At 32.1% G+C, this 15,939-nt stretch overlaps 2 protein-coding genes across 3 annotated transcripts; one reads left to right on the top strand and one right to left on the bottom strand.

The window, feature by feature from the left end:
• Nucleotides 1-183: 183 nt before the first annotated feature.
• On the top strand, nucleotides 184-12,895 carry LOC130901339 (nuclear pore complex protein DDB_G0274915-like). 2 transcript variants are annotated; one of them, XM_057812646.1, is made up of 12 exons: nucleotides 184-456; nucleotides 511-652; nucleotides 2,071-2,406; nucleotides 2,518-2,887; nucleotides 3,951-4,318; nucleotides 5,906-6,231; nucleotides 6,288-6,713; nucleotides 6,771-6,998; nucleotides 7,111-7,203; nucleotides 8,627-12,125; nucleotides 12,528-12,648; nucleotides 12,772-12,895. In XM_057812646.1, the coding sequence occupies exons 1-12, from the start codon at nucleotides 421-423 to the stop codon at nucleotides 12,797-12,799; spliced, it is 5,973 nt and encodes a 1,990-aa protein (XP_057668629.1). In that variant the 5' UTR covers nucleotides 184-420; the 3' UTR covers nucleotides 12,800-12,895. The 2 variants fall into 2 exon arrangements, with proteins under 2 accessions (XP_057668629.1, XP_057668630.1); XM_057812647.1 differs by lacking the exon at nucleotides 184-456 and having other exon boundaries at nucleotides 2,102-2,406.
• Nucleotides 12,849-15,764, bottom strand: LOC130901340 (ribosome biogenesis protein WDR12 homolog). Its single transcript, XM_057812648.1, has 5 exons — nucleotides 15,565-15,764; nucleotides 15,212-15,511; nucleotides 14,975-15,159; nucleotides 13,330-13,646; nucleotides 12,849-13,268 (listed from the first exon to the last, which is right to left on the bottom strand). The coding sequence occupies exons 1-5, from the start codon at nucleotides 15,618-15,620 to the stop codon at nucleotides 12,873-12,875; spliced, it is 1,254 nt and encodes a 417-aa protein (XP_057668631.1). The 5' UTR covers nucleotides 15,621-15,764; the 3' UTR covers nucleotides 12,849-12,872.
• Nucleotides 15,765-15,939: the final 175 nt, after the last annotated feature.

Below are 15,939 nucleotides of genomic sequence, written 5' to 3'. Positions count from 1 at the left end.
GATGTAAATATACATAATTATTTTGGGGAAAATTATTTTTTATACTAGCGTTTAGCTAGCCATAGTTTTTAATGAAATATTGCTTTACTCTTTTCACTAAGGTTAGTTTTAATGTATATTTCTTTGTTTCAAATAAAATATTCATCGGTAGCCTTATTACTTCGATGTAAATTTATTTGTAATCGTATTGATGTCTACAATGCACATCAAATTAAAAATTAATATCTCAGTTCGATATTATATTCTTTATCCCGGTTCGGTCTAATTTCTGAACCAAGCATCCACAAAGCTATGTAGAAATGTGTTTCTATCGTAAAAAAGAAGAAATAAAGTTCGGTTATTAGAAATATTTTTGCTGCGAAAGAACTATTGGTTTTTTAAAAATTAATTCTTTGGTTTAAGGAATTATATATGTAAACAATGTTAAAAACGTGTCCTGATCCTGTTGATGTCAATGTATGTATTGAAAAAAAATATGCAAATACTAGAAAATAATCATTTTATTCTTAGGATATCCAATTTAAATTACATTGCAGTCTGAAGATATTCGAGAATCGCGATGTAGAAACTTTTCAGAACAATCACAGTTTAATATCCTGCGCTAGTCGTTATAGTCTTTTATTTGTAGGTTCAAACGGAGCGAACTTTAAAGGTAAATGAATTGTTGACTATATTTTAAATTATTAAAAGTGTTTTTTATATAGTATATGTATGAATAAAAAGGCCTTCACTTTACTTGACTCCTACCTTTTACTCATCCAAGGGGAACTGCTTTCTTCTTGTCTTAAAAACTTGCAACTTTGATTACATTTATTTACTGACAATGGCACATTCGCATTCAGTAAAAATACTTAAAAACCTTTAGGTCCACATTATAGTCAATGAGTACTAATAATCGAGAGACATTATAGTCAATTATATGTTGCAAAGAATTCATCTTTGAAACAAAATAACTTTTTGTGGTCATGGGCCACTCGTTGATTTTCATTTGTAAGCAAATTTTTCCTTAATATTTCAGACAGTAAGAGACACATTGAAATTAAAATGTCTATCTTTTGGGTTTATATAAAGTGTGTACATAAAATGTCCCACTGTACATCAACTGATAAATCTTTGTCTTTCTGCCACTGCTATTTTTTATTTAGTAAATATTGAACTATTACAGTTTAAAAATGTTTCTTTTTTTATCAATTGAGAAACTGTTAAATTAAGAGAACTAATTTTAAGTTTGAAGATTCAGTACCAGAAATTATGTAGGTAAAAAATTATTCTACTTTATTATATTTGTACTTTGGTTAGTTAGATTTACTAATATTACTTGGCACTTAATATTATTGTATATTTTTGTGTATTATACTTCAACTACTTTCGCAATAAATTTTACTTAAATCAAAAATTCCAAACTTACAAAAGTAATCAAATTTTTATTTCAAATTAAATTCAATCTAACAATTTTAATGTAACTAAGATACTTTTTAATCAAGTTTTTTGTATTGTATTGTATTCTAGATTCACTTTCACAGTAAATCACTTTGTTATGACTTTGAATGAATTTATTAAAATTACTATAAAATTTAAATTTCTATTACTAAAAATTATCCAGAAATGTTTTTATTGTTACCCATTCCTTCTTATATATAAATTGCGCCCTCATCTGATGAATTTTATAATATTGAACTACGTATATTTATAATTATAATAAAATATTTAATTATGACAATATACAAACTAATAATATAAGTAAATTAAATCGTGGATTACCATTAACAGAATAGGTTCCTTTGAAAATACTAAAATATTGTCAACATTTTTTATTTTCAAAACCATATCTACTACTAATTTAAAACTTTTAATTACATTTAAAAGAATAGGGTATCTAATCTTAGTTCATAAATTAAATTTTCAAACTATTCACAAATTAAAATTTCACTCATTAAATTTTATAAGTTCAATTAATTTTCATAAATATTTCATATTTTGTTGAGATTACTTTTTAAATTTTTGGTAATATGACTGGATTCTACCTTCTGCCATTCTTCAAATGAATTCCAATTAATTCTACTGTTTCAGTTATACATTTAAAGACATTAGAAAATTTTAGTCACAAAGATAAAGAAATAACGAACTACCCAAGAAGAAATATTTCTTTACCGTCTCCACCTAAACATGTTTGTGTCAACTGTGACAGTACTATACTAGCAGTGGTTGTACAAAGAGACAATTGTCCTATTGGTATTTTTTACGATGTCTTATCGTTTTATAAAAATGATATAAGTATTATTAGAGAAGTAAGATTATCAGCTACACCTGGCATTTACGTTACTGAAGTAAATTGGAACCCATCTTTACCGGGAATGTTTACTGCATGTAAAAGCGATGGTTCACTTGGTAATTATGACTTTAAAGGTAAATAATTCAAAATATTATCAAAATGGTATTTTTATAAAAAAAAAAACGTGTTAATAGATCTAAAATTGAGTCTTAAGAACTCGAAAATTAAAAATTTATAATTTTCAGATAATACTGTAGAAATTAATGAACTTCCTGCAGCACATCAAAGTACAAGTTTCTGTTGGAGTCCGAAGGGCAAACAACTTGCAGTTGGTTCTAAAAATGGTCATATCACCCAGTTCAAACCTGATTTGAAAGCAGTTAAAGTAATCAACGCTCCCACTTTTGAAATAGCTCATTCTCTAATTTCATTATGTTGGATATCAAATTATCAATTTATAGGAGTTTATCAGTCTTCTGAAAAAGACGGACAGGCTAAATTGATTGTTATAAATGCACCCAAGACAGGAGAAACTAATTATATTAACTATGAAGATGTTTGTTATAGTGGATCTGTTAGAATGCCTCAGTTTTATATGATTTTGCTACAACATTGGTAAGAAAACATTTTCTGATTTATTACAATTTGATAATAAATAATAATATTCAATACATTAATAATAATAAAGTTGATTAAATCCTTGTATTCTTCATACAGTGTCTTCAGTCAAGTAGTTTCAAAGCAGATAATGTAAATATTTTTTCTATTTTTTTCAAAGAAAATTGATAAGACATAATGACAAAGAAATATCACAATAATTGAAAAAGGAAATGACTCACTGAACAGAAAATTAATTGGAGAAGAAATAAAATCAGAGGTGATAAAATATGGTGGAAGTACATTAAAGCTGGAAATCTACAATTTAATAAAAATTATAAAGAAAAAAAAGCATGGGACACAAAAATTATGGCACCAATATACAAAAAAGATAAAAAGAATTAAAATAAAAACTATACAGGAGATCAGCTCACATTACTAGACATAGTTTATAAAATAATGGCCGAGATCATGCAGAAAACTTATTAAGAGATTGTGAGTAATGTAATCTACCAATTTATGTCATTTTCATAGATTTTGAAAAGACTCACAATATAGTTATTAAAAATTATTTATATGGACCATGAACAATTCGAACAAAACTGATAAGTTACAAAAATCATAATCAAACACACAAAAATGAAGATCACAAAGAAAAATACTAGAAAGAATATAAGGAGGAAAGAATAATGGAAAACATACAGGAAATGCTGGGTTTTAGAAACACCCAAACAATGAGGAAACAGGAACATTGAGAAAAAATGATGTACAGGAATAATAGATAATCTAAGAAAAAGAGAAAGAAGAATTGAAGACAGGAAAATAAAGATGGAATATAAAAGAGCAAAAGTTAGAAAACTTATCAACAGTTATCTTATAGAACTGGATTCTGATTGTTCTTAATGTGAGATTGAAATAAATTGGTTCAACGGTACATGAAACTTGAAGGTCACTATAGGAAATTGAAAATTATTTTACTAATTTTGAAATCGATCGAGGGATTTGTTGTTATCCCTGCCTCATAAAATATATAACAAGCATGTTAATGCATATGTATATCTATCGATATTATTCATTTTAGGAATCTTTTAATGATATCATCGTCGAATAGTATGGAATTAGGGTTACTAGGCGCCGTATCTGAAATATGGACTCAATGGAATGTATCTGATTGCGCGCGTGCAGAATTACCTTTAGGACCTGATAAACAAGAAACGCTTCCGTTGGGTATGGCGTTAGATATCAGTAACACAAAGCCTTTACCATGGGGCGAAGGGACATTACCACCATGTCCTTATTTATTACTTTTAAGTCATCAAGGAGTTATTTATTTTTATAATATAATTAATTTGAAAGAGGGTATCCCTACTATCTGTTGCCCACCTGATCCTATTATTGACATTAGTGGCATGGGTCATTTTGTAATGAGTGATGGGTCAGAAATTAAAGGTAAGTGTTTGAATCTTGTTTCTATTTATCAATGATAACTATGAACCTGTACAGATTTGCATGAAATTAAGCTTGACTCACCCTTTTATTGAAAATTTACCATATGCGTGGAAACTACCCCTTATTGAAAAAAATCAATAAAATCATAAGTTTAAGCATTTAATGAGTAGAAAATACTTTTAAGGTTTGAATAAAAGTTCTTTAATGCTTTAATATAGTATTTATAATATTTGAACCCTGTTTGATGTATTTCATTTTTTATAAAGCACCTCCGGTTAATATAAAATTAAATATTATTCAATTACTTTGTGATGGTTTACTTACTAATTAAATTGACTCTTTTTGTTTGTGTTTAACTCAAATATTTTGCATCCTAAATGTTAAACCCATATAAATCATCCCTTATTTCGAAACAATTATTTATAGACGTATTTATTCTTTTGCATACTTTAACTTATACTCCAAAATTTAAAAAAAAGGTATTTAGTTTTTTGGTCATATATAGGTTAATTTTCAAGCAATTTGGTCGCCCCAAACGTAGATTTATAGGAATTTCTTAGCCCTATATTTATAAAGGGGTTTGAAAATAGTATCATTCATCCATTAGGCTAAGATTTGTAAGGTCATCTCAGTTATTTTAGAAGTTACAAAAAATTTAATAAAAGCAAAATACTTTTGGTTCCTCATCAGTTTGATTTTTATTAGTTTTATATAATTGTAAATAGTTTTTCTCATTCTAATTTTAATAAGAAATGATGTTCTGAACTCAATCAGTCAAAAAATGGCTTTTTAAAGTCTAAATTGCTTAATTTCATCAGCAATTAATTTTCTAACCTCAGTATGGTTACAGATTTGTTTTTTTTTTGTTTAAATTTGGTCAAATTTCGGATTTATATATTTAATTTGACAAAAGTAGATTTTCTAAATCTAATTTGACTAAAAATTAGGCTAACAATCAGTTTTCTCAGCCAAAAATAGTCAAGCAATTGTTGTTCTAAGTTTAGTTTTGCAAAATTCTAATTTTATCGAAAATCCTTTTTCTGATTTCAATCTGGTTAATAATAGGTGTTCTGCAGTCAATTCAGCCAAGCAAGTCTAAATAGACTTTAATCAGTTTTATTTGAACAGCAACTAGTCTTCTAACCTCAATTTGGTTACCAATTTGTTTTTCTTGGTTAAAATTGGTCAAATATTGATTTTATATATCAGAAAGTTGCTTTTCTAAATCTAATTTGTTCAATAATTGGCTTGCCTCAATATAATTTGATGAAAAATTAGTTTTTTCGGCCAAATCTGCTCAAATAATTGCTTTTCCTGTTTTAATTTTGTCAAAAATGGATTTCCTAAATTCAAATTAGGTTTTGTCGATATAATTTGGTCAAAAATTTTAAGCCAAATTTGGTCATCAATAGATTTGGCTTTTCCTAATTTAATTAGATCTACAATCTGTTTTACTCACCAACATAATAAAAACAATTTCAATTACTTTTATCTGAAAATCAATAAAAGTTGATAAATAATTTTCTATGACATTTAAATAAAAAATGTCGATCTATGACTAATGTACCAAATTTATCAAATCTTCAGGAACAACTCCAGAGAACAAGTCGACGTTTTCCTTTCTACCTTCTCAACAGCCGCCAATTAAAACCAACCAACCAACTACAATTTCTTTGCCACAAACTATTTCACAACCACCGAAATCCACTTTTATGTTTACAAGTCAGCCAGCTCCTATATTGAATATTCCACAACCTTCCACCCCATCAAATACCTCTGCATTTAGTAAACCAGTGGACAACAAACCATTTTTTGGAAGCCAAGTTACCCTGACACCCGTTAAACCTCAACCACAAAGTACTCTCACTTTCGGAAGTACTGTTAGTGTAACTCCTGTCAATACCCAACCACAGGTAAGTAATCGCACTATTTCTATACCGCAAAATAATTATTATGAGTATATTTGTAGGGTACCCAATCAAACGATAAGTACAGTTCAATATTCGCTGCATTAAAAACTCCAACACCGGTAGCAGATGCCAAACCAATTCTTGTATCTACAAAAACTGAACCTCAATCTCCACAAACTCCAAAAATTGTTACACCTGAGATACAAACACCAGAAACGCCTAAATCAGAAGCTTCAAAAGTTGTAGATCCCAAATTGGTTATAGATGAAAAAGTAAAGGGTGAAACACAAGCCTTATTTGCTAAAATGGTAAAAGACGAATGTATCTGCTTAGAGTCGGAATTAAAAGCTATTCTACATCAAGGAAGGAGTATCGATATAAATATTGGTACCAATGAGGAAAAAGTTATGATATTGAAAGAGATACAAGATTTTCAAGATTTTATTAAAGAAATTGTTGATGTAAGTTTAGGAGAAAGCGCAGAGGTATGTTTTCAACTATTTCTTGTGACATTTTGATAAACAACGTTCTATATTTATCAGATACATTCACTAAAACAAAATTTGATTTTATCCTGGGCTTGGTACGAAGAAGCGCTGTCCAGATTCACTGCATCTAAAGACGAAACGAAGGGTAGAATTTTAAAAAGCCAACCACTCGATTCTGCAACTGAAAAAAGGCGATCCGATATTCAAAAAATAATTTATTATTTGGATTCCCAATTAAGTCAAGCGAGTAGAGCTTTAGATGAACAGTGGGATAAGTTTCAGGTAAATAAATCTCGGGAAATAGCCATTTTTTATTTTTAAACTGTATCTAATACTTTTCTCACGAGTTAGTGGAAAACATGTTTTTAGGTATTTAAGTTTGATTGTGTTGCAGGATTACACGAAGAAAACACATCAAGTTCAGATGCCAACTATGGAGGCTATTTTTCAAGCTATGGTGAGACAGAATGCCATCTTAAAGAAACAGGTAAATGAGAATGTCAAAAATCTTTTTTGGCATGAAGAAATATAATTGATGAGTCGGAGATAATCATAGTTGAACGATATGTGTTTTCTCCTCACTTACTCATCTTGTACATTAAATACCCTCTGTGATACCCATCGTCTTGAGGTGCGTTGTCTTATACCAGTAGTCAATAATCATTCCAATGCTCAACCTTAGCTGACTTCTTTCAAGTTGAATTATACTGTCCCCCAGTACCTTGGATGGCCCTTTAAAGAGACTTAGAAGTATTGCTTACTAACAAAATAAACAGTTCAAATCAAAATCTCCACTATTTAATAAAATAATTATCTGATTTGTTTCATTCGTCCTCAAATAGTTGCTACAAATATACAATTCTTTCTACGTATTAATCAAGTTCATCCATAGGTTAAGGTTATTACTTTTTTGTTCTGTTACAGTTTGAACAAATGCCAAAGACCAAAATCCTCTTGTAAAAGGAATCTATCCTATGAGATATTGCTAAATAATTTTTGAAACGCACAATACTGACCGTATTTGGAAACACCTTCTAACCACAATCATAATGTTTAATAGTAAATTTATGCATAGATAGTAATGTAGTTTATTTAACATTGAAGAATCAATGTGCAATTTGCTCTTCTATTCCAGTAGGTCTATTGTACCCTGTATCAATGCTGCTCTTGCCATTATCTACACTCCAGTAGGTATATTGTTCCCCTGTATTAGTGCTATTCTCACCACTATTTACATCTCGTCTTCCAAATCTCAGGGTTTCAATGAATTCCAGTAGGTCTATTGTACCCTGTATCAATGCTGCTCTTGCCACTATCTACAATTCGTCTCACAGTTCCATAGCTGTAATGCACTCCAGTAGGTCTATTGTATTAGTGTTATTATCGTCATCACCAACATCTTCTACTCCATCTTTATAGGTCTGATGAAATCTAGTATCTGTCACAGCATCAAGATTAGCAGAAGTATTTATTGTGTTGGCTTAATATTGGAATAGATTATCCAAAATTTCTTCCACCACTCAATAGAACCTACATTCATCAGATTTTACTAGACCTAATCCCATCAGAGGTTTCTTGAAGTGACTGGGAGTTTTTTTTTCAATTTTTTGTTTCAATGTTTTGGAGGAACTTTTTGTAGTGATACTCAGTGCTGTATATTCTTTTTATCCATGTGAAATTTTGATTTAATCCAATTCTATTATATGCTCACTTTTTATGGGTCTTTTCTTATTACATTATGGTATATTTGGTTGTATAACAGCATTACATCCTTAATTCCGTAGACAATAGAAACTTAATTAGTCTAATTCGTCACAGTAAAAAACAGATTATTAATATATAAATCTCAATTTTTTTATTTTTATAGTAATCTGTCGTGAGAATGACTAATTTTTTTCATTTCTTTGCAGAGCTACATTTTGAAAGATATAAGTGGTCGTCTCAAACAAAGAAAGGTATCGGGCAGCTCTCCTCCGTTGTTTGTTGGATTAAATATAAACCGAATAGAAGAAGATCTTAAGCGACTCCAAATAGACCCTGAAAGTAACCATCGAATTATTTATGAACAGACTAGAGAACGACAGAAAAAGTTATCCTCTTCAAAAATGAATAAACTCAAAGATTTCCTTAAAAACAGGGAGATTTCCCATGTAACAGCCATAAAACCTTCGTTTAATCATTCTAGAATTAAAACTCCAGTCGGTAAAAACAAACATATGATTTCGATATTAGGAGCTCAGATGTCGCCTGTAGCAAAACCTGCTGTTGTTAAAAATCTACAGTTTTCCGAATCTACACCTTTGAAACCGTCACAAGACATAAGGCCTACTACTGTACCTCCAAATACACCAGCCCAACAAGATCTTTCAAAATCTTTCACTTTTAAAAGTCTTGACAAAAATATCGCACCTCCTTCTACTGGTACATTTCAACCGCTATCCAAAAGTGCTTCTACTTTGAGTAATTTAAACCAAGTTCCGATCTCTTCAGCTTTTGTACCAACAACTCAAGCATCAAAAAATTTTGTTTTGCCTCCAGTCTCACCAGCAGTTTCCATTTTCTCCCCCGCTGTAACAGGGTCTCCGACATGGTCGTCTGGTATTCATTTAACACAATTTAGTCTTGGTAATACTGTTGGTACCACACAGACTTCTACAAAACCAGTTTTTAGCTTCGATACCAAATCAACTTCTGATATCCCTGTTAAAACTGAAGGAATTTCAACTTCTTTCTCATTTGGAAAATCATCTGGTGCTGCTACCACTAATGTTGTTTTAAAACCTATAGTTACACTGTCCAAGGTACCTGAAACGTCTGTTTCTATCCTACCTACATCCCAATCTTTATTTTCATTTGGAAAAAGTACAACTGATATACCAAAAACTACAATGTCATCTCAAACAACTGCTACAGTAACTGTTACTAAACCAATATTGGTAGCATCCTCCAAGGCGACTAATTTTACATTTGGAACTCCACATTCAACTTCTGCTTCTAGTATTGTAAAACCAGTTGGTATTGCAACGACATCCACCACTACAGCTGCTAAGAGTACATCTTTGCCTAATTTTGGAGCTCTAACAATAACTTCAACAGCAGTGACTACACAAACTACCTCCCTGTTTGGTTCTATTAGTTCATCTTCAGTTGCAAGCTCATTGTTTGCACCTAAATCTACATTAGCACCTGCCAGTACTGCTTCGTTAATTGAACCTAAAGCTTCTGTAACGGTTGATACTACAAGTCCAGCAACAGTTGAATCAAGTACCAGTTCAATAAATACAATTAAAAATATCCCAGATTCTAATTCGGAAAATTCAACCTCTACTATGAAAACTACATTCACTCCGACAACTACTAGTTTGTCTATAACACCAGTAACCGTTAGTCCTAGTACTAGTTCTTTTATGTTTGGATCTAGTACCGGGTCCATTTTTTCTTCTGCTTCAACTACATCCACATCTAAATCTATATTTGGTGCCCCCATATCTAGTACCACTCCATCTATATTTGGTGCCCCAGTATGTAGTACCACTACATCAATATTTTCTCCACCAAAATCTTCTTCAAGTGCAAATATACTATCAACAAAAACGTCTGTTTTTACTATAAATTCATCGTCTAATATAATATCGACGGTATCTTCTCCAGCAACTTCCGCTGATTCTACAAATATTATCACTTCTACCACACCGACTACTGTTAACACTTCTACTGTAATTAGTGAAGTTATCATTTCCACTACTAAACAAGAACCAGCTGTTACTACACAAGCCCTTCCGTTTGATAATAAGGTAGTTACAACACAAATTTCGAGTCCCACGACTACTACACAAGGTACTATATTTGGTAACGTATCCACTACAACGCAGGCTCCTATATTTAGTAGTACCGTCACTACTACACAGTCTTCTGTATTCAGTAGTCCAGCTGTAACTACTTCTGTTTCAATCTTAGGAACACCTACGATGCAAACTCCTATTTTTGGAGGTGCTACAACATCTGACCCCACCAAAGGATTTATATTTAGTAATTCTTCACCAACTACTGTATCTGCTATATTCGGAACCCCTGTAACAAGTACTTCAGTATTTGGTAAATCTACCGCGCCTTCAAATTTCTCCACGCCCGTTTCAAGCCAGTCTTCTATTTTCGGTACTCCAACAACCAGCCAATCTTCTATATTTGGTCAACCTACATCTACTCAAGCTACTGGATTTGGTTCTCCAGCCTCATCGGCTTCTATTTTTGGTGGCACTGCTCCTTCTACACAAGCGACAGTTTTTGGTAATAGTTCTACAACTTCTCAATCCATATTCGGAGCCCCTTCTGCTTCTTCAGGATCTATCTTCAGTAGTACTCAAAACTCTGCGTTTGGCGCTGCTACCACTCAAAGTTCAATATTTGGATCGCCAGCTCCTGTTGTAACTTCAGCGTCAATATTCGGAGCTCCGAGTACCACATCTGTATTTGGTCAATCATCCAATTCCATATTTGGTTCTACAACGTTTGGTTCAACCCCAACGACAACTGCTTTTGGTCAACCGGCAACGTTTGGTTCCGCCCCAACGACAACTGCTTTTGGTCAACCGGCAACATTTGGTTCTACCCCAACGACAACTGCTTTTGGTCAACCGTCAACGTTTGGTTCTACCCCAACTACAACTGCTTTTGGTCAACCGGCAACGTTTGGTTCTACACCAACTACAACAACTGCTTTTGGCCAATCGGCAACGTTTGGTTCCAATTCCGGTTCAATATTCAATACCACTACAACTTCAAACAGTATTTTTGGCTCGGGAGGAACAGCATTTGGCGCTCCAAGTACATCTAGTAATAGTTTTGGTTCGGCATCAAGTAACGCGTTTAGTTTTGCACAAGCGGCAAACAGTAATCTTGGTTTTGGAGGATTAAATGTTGGTGGTACCCCATCAACAACCAATAGTATATTTGGTGGTAGTTCAACATTCGGTCAGGCGCAACAAAATCCTTTTAGCAGACCGTCGACTTTTCAAACTCCTACAACTGCTACCGCATCCATATTTGGTAGTTCTACTGGTAGCATATTTGGAAGTAACACACAAAGTACTTTCGGATCATCTTCGTTTGGGACTTCTGGTGGGTTCGGTCAACAAACTACTTTCGGACAAAGTGCTTTTGGACAACAATCGACGTTTGGAAGTCCACAAGCCGGAAACTTCAGTAGTGGCGGTAGCGGAGTCGTACAAACCGGCTTTGGCTCGCCAGGAAGTTTCCAAAAACCTGGAGGTTTCGGGGCCCCGCCTGTTTTTGGAGGATCCGCACAACCTGCGTTTGGAGCTAGTCCCACTTTTGGAGGAGCCTCAACCTTTGGAGGCGCACCTACATTTGGAAGTCCTCCGAAAGTTTTTGGATCTAACACACCAACAGGTAAGTGGTCCATAAGATTTGGATTGAACTCTTAAAAATAGTTGGTCAGTTTTTGGAAAAATACCTAAAGGGGCTTAAATAAAAAATCATAGTTTCAAACTTCTTTATTTATACCTCAAATACCAAGGGGTGTAATAAAAAAGTTTGGTCACCAAAACCACCGCGTTGACTGGCTGGAGCTGTGTTCGCCATTGTTCAGTTCCCTCTTCTTCGACAGACCAAGTGTCATTGTCGATTTGGATCCCATTCCTTTGCATTTCTTCTTCCATTTTATTAGTGCTTTAGAAACATATGTTTATAATGTGTTGGGAAGATGCAGCACCCTTGTCTCAAGCCTTTGTTGACTGAGGGATTGTCACAGTTACTAGTTAATTTTTATTCAATGATATTTTTTTCTTTTAGCTTCATTTGGAAGTACCGATAATACCAATACTGGTTTTGGAAATTTGGCAAATCAGAATACTGTAGGATTCGGGAGTTTAGCTCAGCAAACGGCGACGCCAACATCGTTGCCTTTTTCTGGGTGAGTTTTTTTTATTTTATATCAATATTTTTTCAAATAATTATCTTTTAAGTGCTTAGCAGAATAGTCAAATGCCTTATTGTGATCTATAAACTGTAAAAATAATTAATATTCTCTTTTCAGTAATTCATCGTTTTCAACTTGGAGATAAACATGTAAATCTACAAAGATGGCAATAGTATGATATAAATTGAAAAGAATTTTTGTTTTTGTAACCTATTTTATTAAATATGTTTATTCTTAAAAATGTGTACACTATTATCACTACCCCCTGACACCATGTATTTCCTGTTTGACCAATCCACTTTTAACACTTGTCCCTCGTGTCCTTGTAGATTGTAAAGAGGTGCTTTAGGACTTCGAGTATCCCACATTTTCACAGCAGAATCGTATCCTCCAGACAAAAACAAATGCTCATCATATGTCGACCACGTCACAGAACTAACCCATAAAGTATGGGACGTAAAAGTGGTTTTACATAAAGATCCTTCTGTAGATCTTGGGTCGTATAAACGGATGTGTCTATCTGCAGATGAAGCCAAGAGTGCATTTGATAATGGCGACCAAGAGGAACTGAGATATGCTTTTTGACCGACAATTTCATTCTTTATACCACATAGCTTAAAAATGATATTTTAATATAATATGGTTTATATTTATGCATTTATTTAAATAACTTACTTCTGCATCCCAAAATTTAATAGTGTGGTCCATTGAAATGGTGGATACTACATAATTATCAATCCAGTTTATATCTGAAATTGTTTCTTTATGCCCTTTAAGAGTACTAATCGGTGTTTTGGTTATCACACTGTTATTATTTCTGCTCTTTTTGTGTGCTGGTTCATTTGCTTCTTCTTCCAAACTTGTAGTCCACAGTTTTAAATTTGTATCCCAACCTCCAGTTGCTATTCTTAATGCGTTTGGACTGACACCAACACTATCTATACCTCTTTCGTGGCCTCTTAAAACTGCTTTTGGTGTTACATTATCAGTACCTGAAAAATTAAATGAATTGTTATCAATTTCCTTCTGGATTAACAGATTATTAACCAAAATCAATTTGCCATTTTTTGCAAAATAACAAAATCAAATTGAAGTGAAGTATTTAATTTTTTTAAAAATCGTTTGTTGTGAGTGCTGACATGGCAGATACTGTATTGGAAGGGTTGTGAAGTGAATTATTGGGATGTTTAAATCTTGAAATTTACACAAGAACTGAAGTTTCTGGAACCTTAAATAATTTCATCACTTTGTGATTAAATGTATTGCTCTAGATAATGGAAAAAAGAAAAAAGCTCCTGTGCAATTAATTACATTATAACTTATAAGGGATAAAATTAAAAAACGAATTAACAAAAAATTTTTGACAAAACTCTTATTTTTATTGTTTATTTATGTACAACCTACAATTTTAAACTTTATTATTTTTGTTAATTACACTGGTCAATAATATTTAATTTTTTTTTAATGTACTTTGACCACCAAACAATAATATATCAATAGAAAAATTGACACATCAGTTTTCTTTGTGACATCAAGACATATATTTTTATAAAAAGTACAAAAATCACTAACACTTAGAAAAATATTCCTTAATGTACAATAAATAGCTATGATTTTTGTGAATGTTTGGCTTCTGGTAGGTCTCTAACAGTAATCTGCTAGCATTGGCGCACCTCAGTTGATGGCTAGTTAGAATAAATTTCTTGTAGTTTATTATCTCTGACCTTATAATTGTTCTAGTTCTCCAGTGTTTACCAGCAGAGTATATCAGTGTGAGAGGTCCTATGGAACAGTTTTGTTCTAACATGTTATCGTAGATAAAGTTTGGAGGATGCACTATTTGTTTGGATTTTTTTGTGAGCAATTTAGATTATTATTTTCTGGCTGTTCATAGACAATTTCCAAGAAGGCAAACCAGAAACTTCCAGAAGTTGAAGGATCTAGAATGCTTTTGGATATATAAAGCAATGGTCCAACAGCCACACAAATATGTTATATAGTAAATACAGTGACAAGTGATTAAAATAAATTAGATGTTAAGTGTACATTATTATTAGTGAATTGTTTAGTGCATAGTGTTGGTCAAGTTAGTGTATAAAATAATTCCACCTGTATTGTAACTGAAGACAGAAATATCAGCCAACTGTTGAAGGTGCATAAATGTTGCTTGTTATTCCAATATGTCTTTTGAAAGGCATAACTTTTCTACTCAAATATTTATTTATGTGATGTCGTGTGTAATAAGAAATTTATATTAACAAAGTTACACTTTCATTGTATCATTAGTAAAATAGGATACAATGTGTGAAATATAACTTACCAGGCTGAAATGACCACACCAATGCTGTTAAATCATGAGATACACTGATAAATCCTTTACTAGCATCAGATTTATCTATCCATGTAACAGATTTTACCATATTTTTGTGTTCCTTCGAAGATTTTATCAATTTTCCATGTGTTGTCCATATATTTATGGAGTTATCATAACATCCTGTTAATACCCTAAAAAATTATTCATCCAAATGAATATTTTATGAAAGTTACATTTTCTTACCATTTGTCCAATGTTTCTATTCCACATATCCAATCATCATGCAACAAGGAATTTTTTGGTTCCGGAGCTGGAGTTCTTTCTAAATATTCAATATCTATAGTAGTTTCTGTTGATACATTCCGTTCTTGTAAATGGTTAATAAGAGGAACTCTCAATAGTTCCCCAATTGCAAGAAAATCAAATTCTATCGGTTTCAAATAATCGACATTACTTTCTTTCAATAACTGATTTATTAATGCATTTAATGAGCTCGTATCTATCGCTTGGGGTACTGAAAGGGGTACATCTGGAACTGCATAACTGAAATATAAACGTGCTGAAGAAAATCGAAGATTGAAGTTATCGATACTCACATTTCTTGTTTAGTTATAAATCTAATTTGTAATTGACCCTCTGTAGAATTCTGCATTATTACGACTAAATTATACACCCCTATTTTTATTTTCTTAAAGGTTAGATACAAATAAAATTTTGAGGTTAGGTAACACTCGTCTTCTTTTTTTAAATTTCAACAAAGTATTGTTTGAATCACTATAACAGCCAGTGCATTACTGGTAAGTGGATTAATCACAGATCAACTACTTTGTAGTTCTGGCCACGATCACTTGGTTTTTATTAGAGTGGCACTGTCTATTGATTTGTTACAAAATGCTGTTAGACTCAAATTTTATTAGGCGCGAAATTTAAAATGGTAATTTATATATATTTTCAAATTTATCAATTTTGCG

The sequence above is a fragment of the Diorhabda carinulata genome, chromosome X (assembly GCF_026250575.1).
Source record: "Diorhabda carinulata isolate Delta chromosome X, icDioCari1.1, whole genome shotgun sequence".
Classification (NCBI taxonomy): domain Eukaryota; kingdom Metazoa; phylum Arthropoda; class Insecta; order Coleoptera; family Chrysomelidae; genus Diorhabda; species Diorhabda carinulata.
The sequence above is the reverse complement of the archived record's forward strand: the minus strand, read 5'-3'. Positions and strand labels throughout refer to the sequence as shown.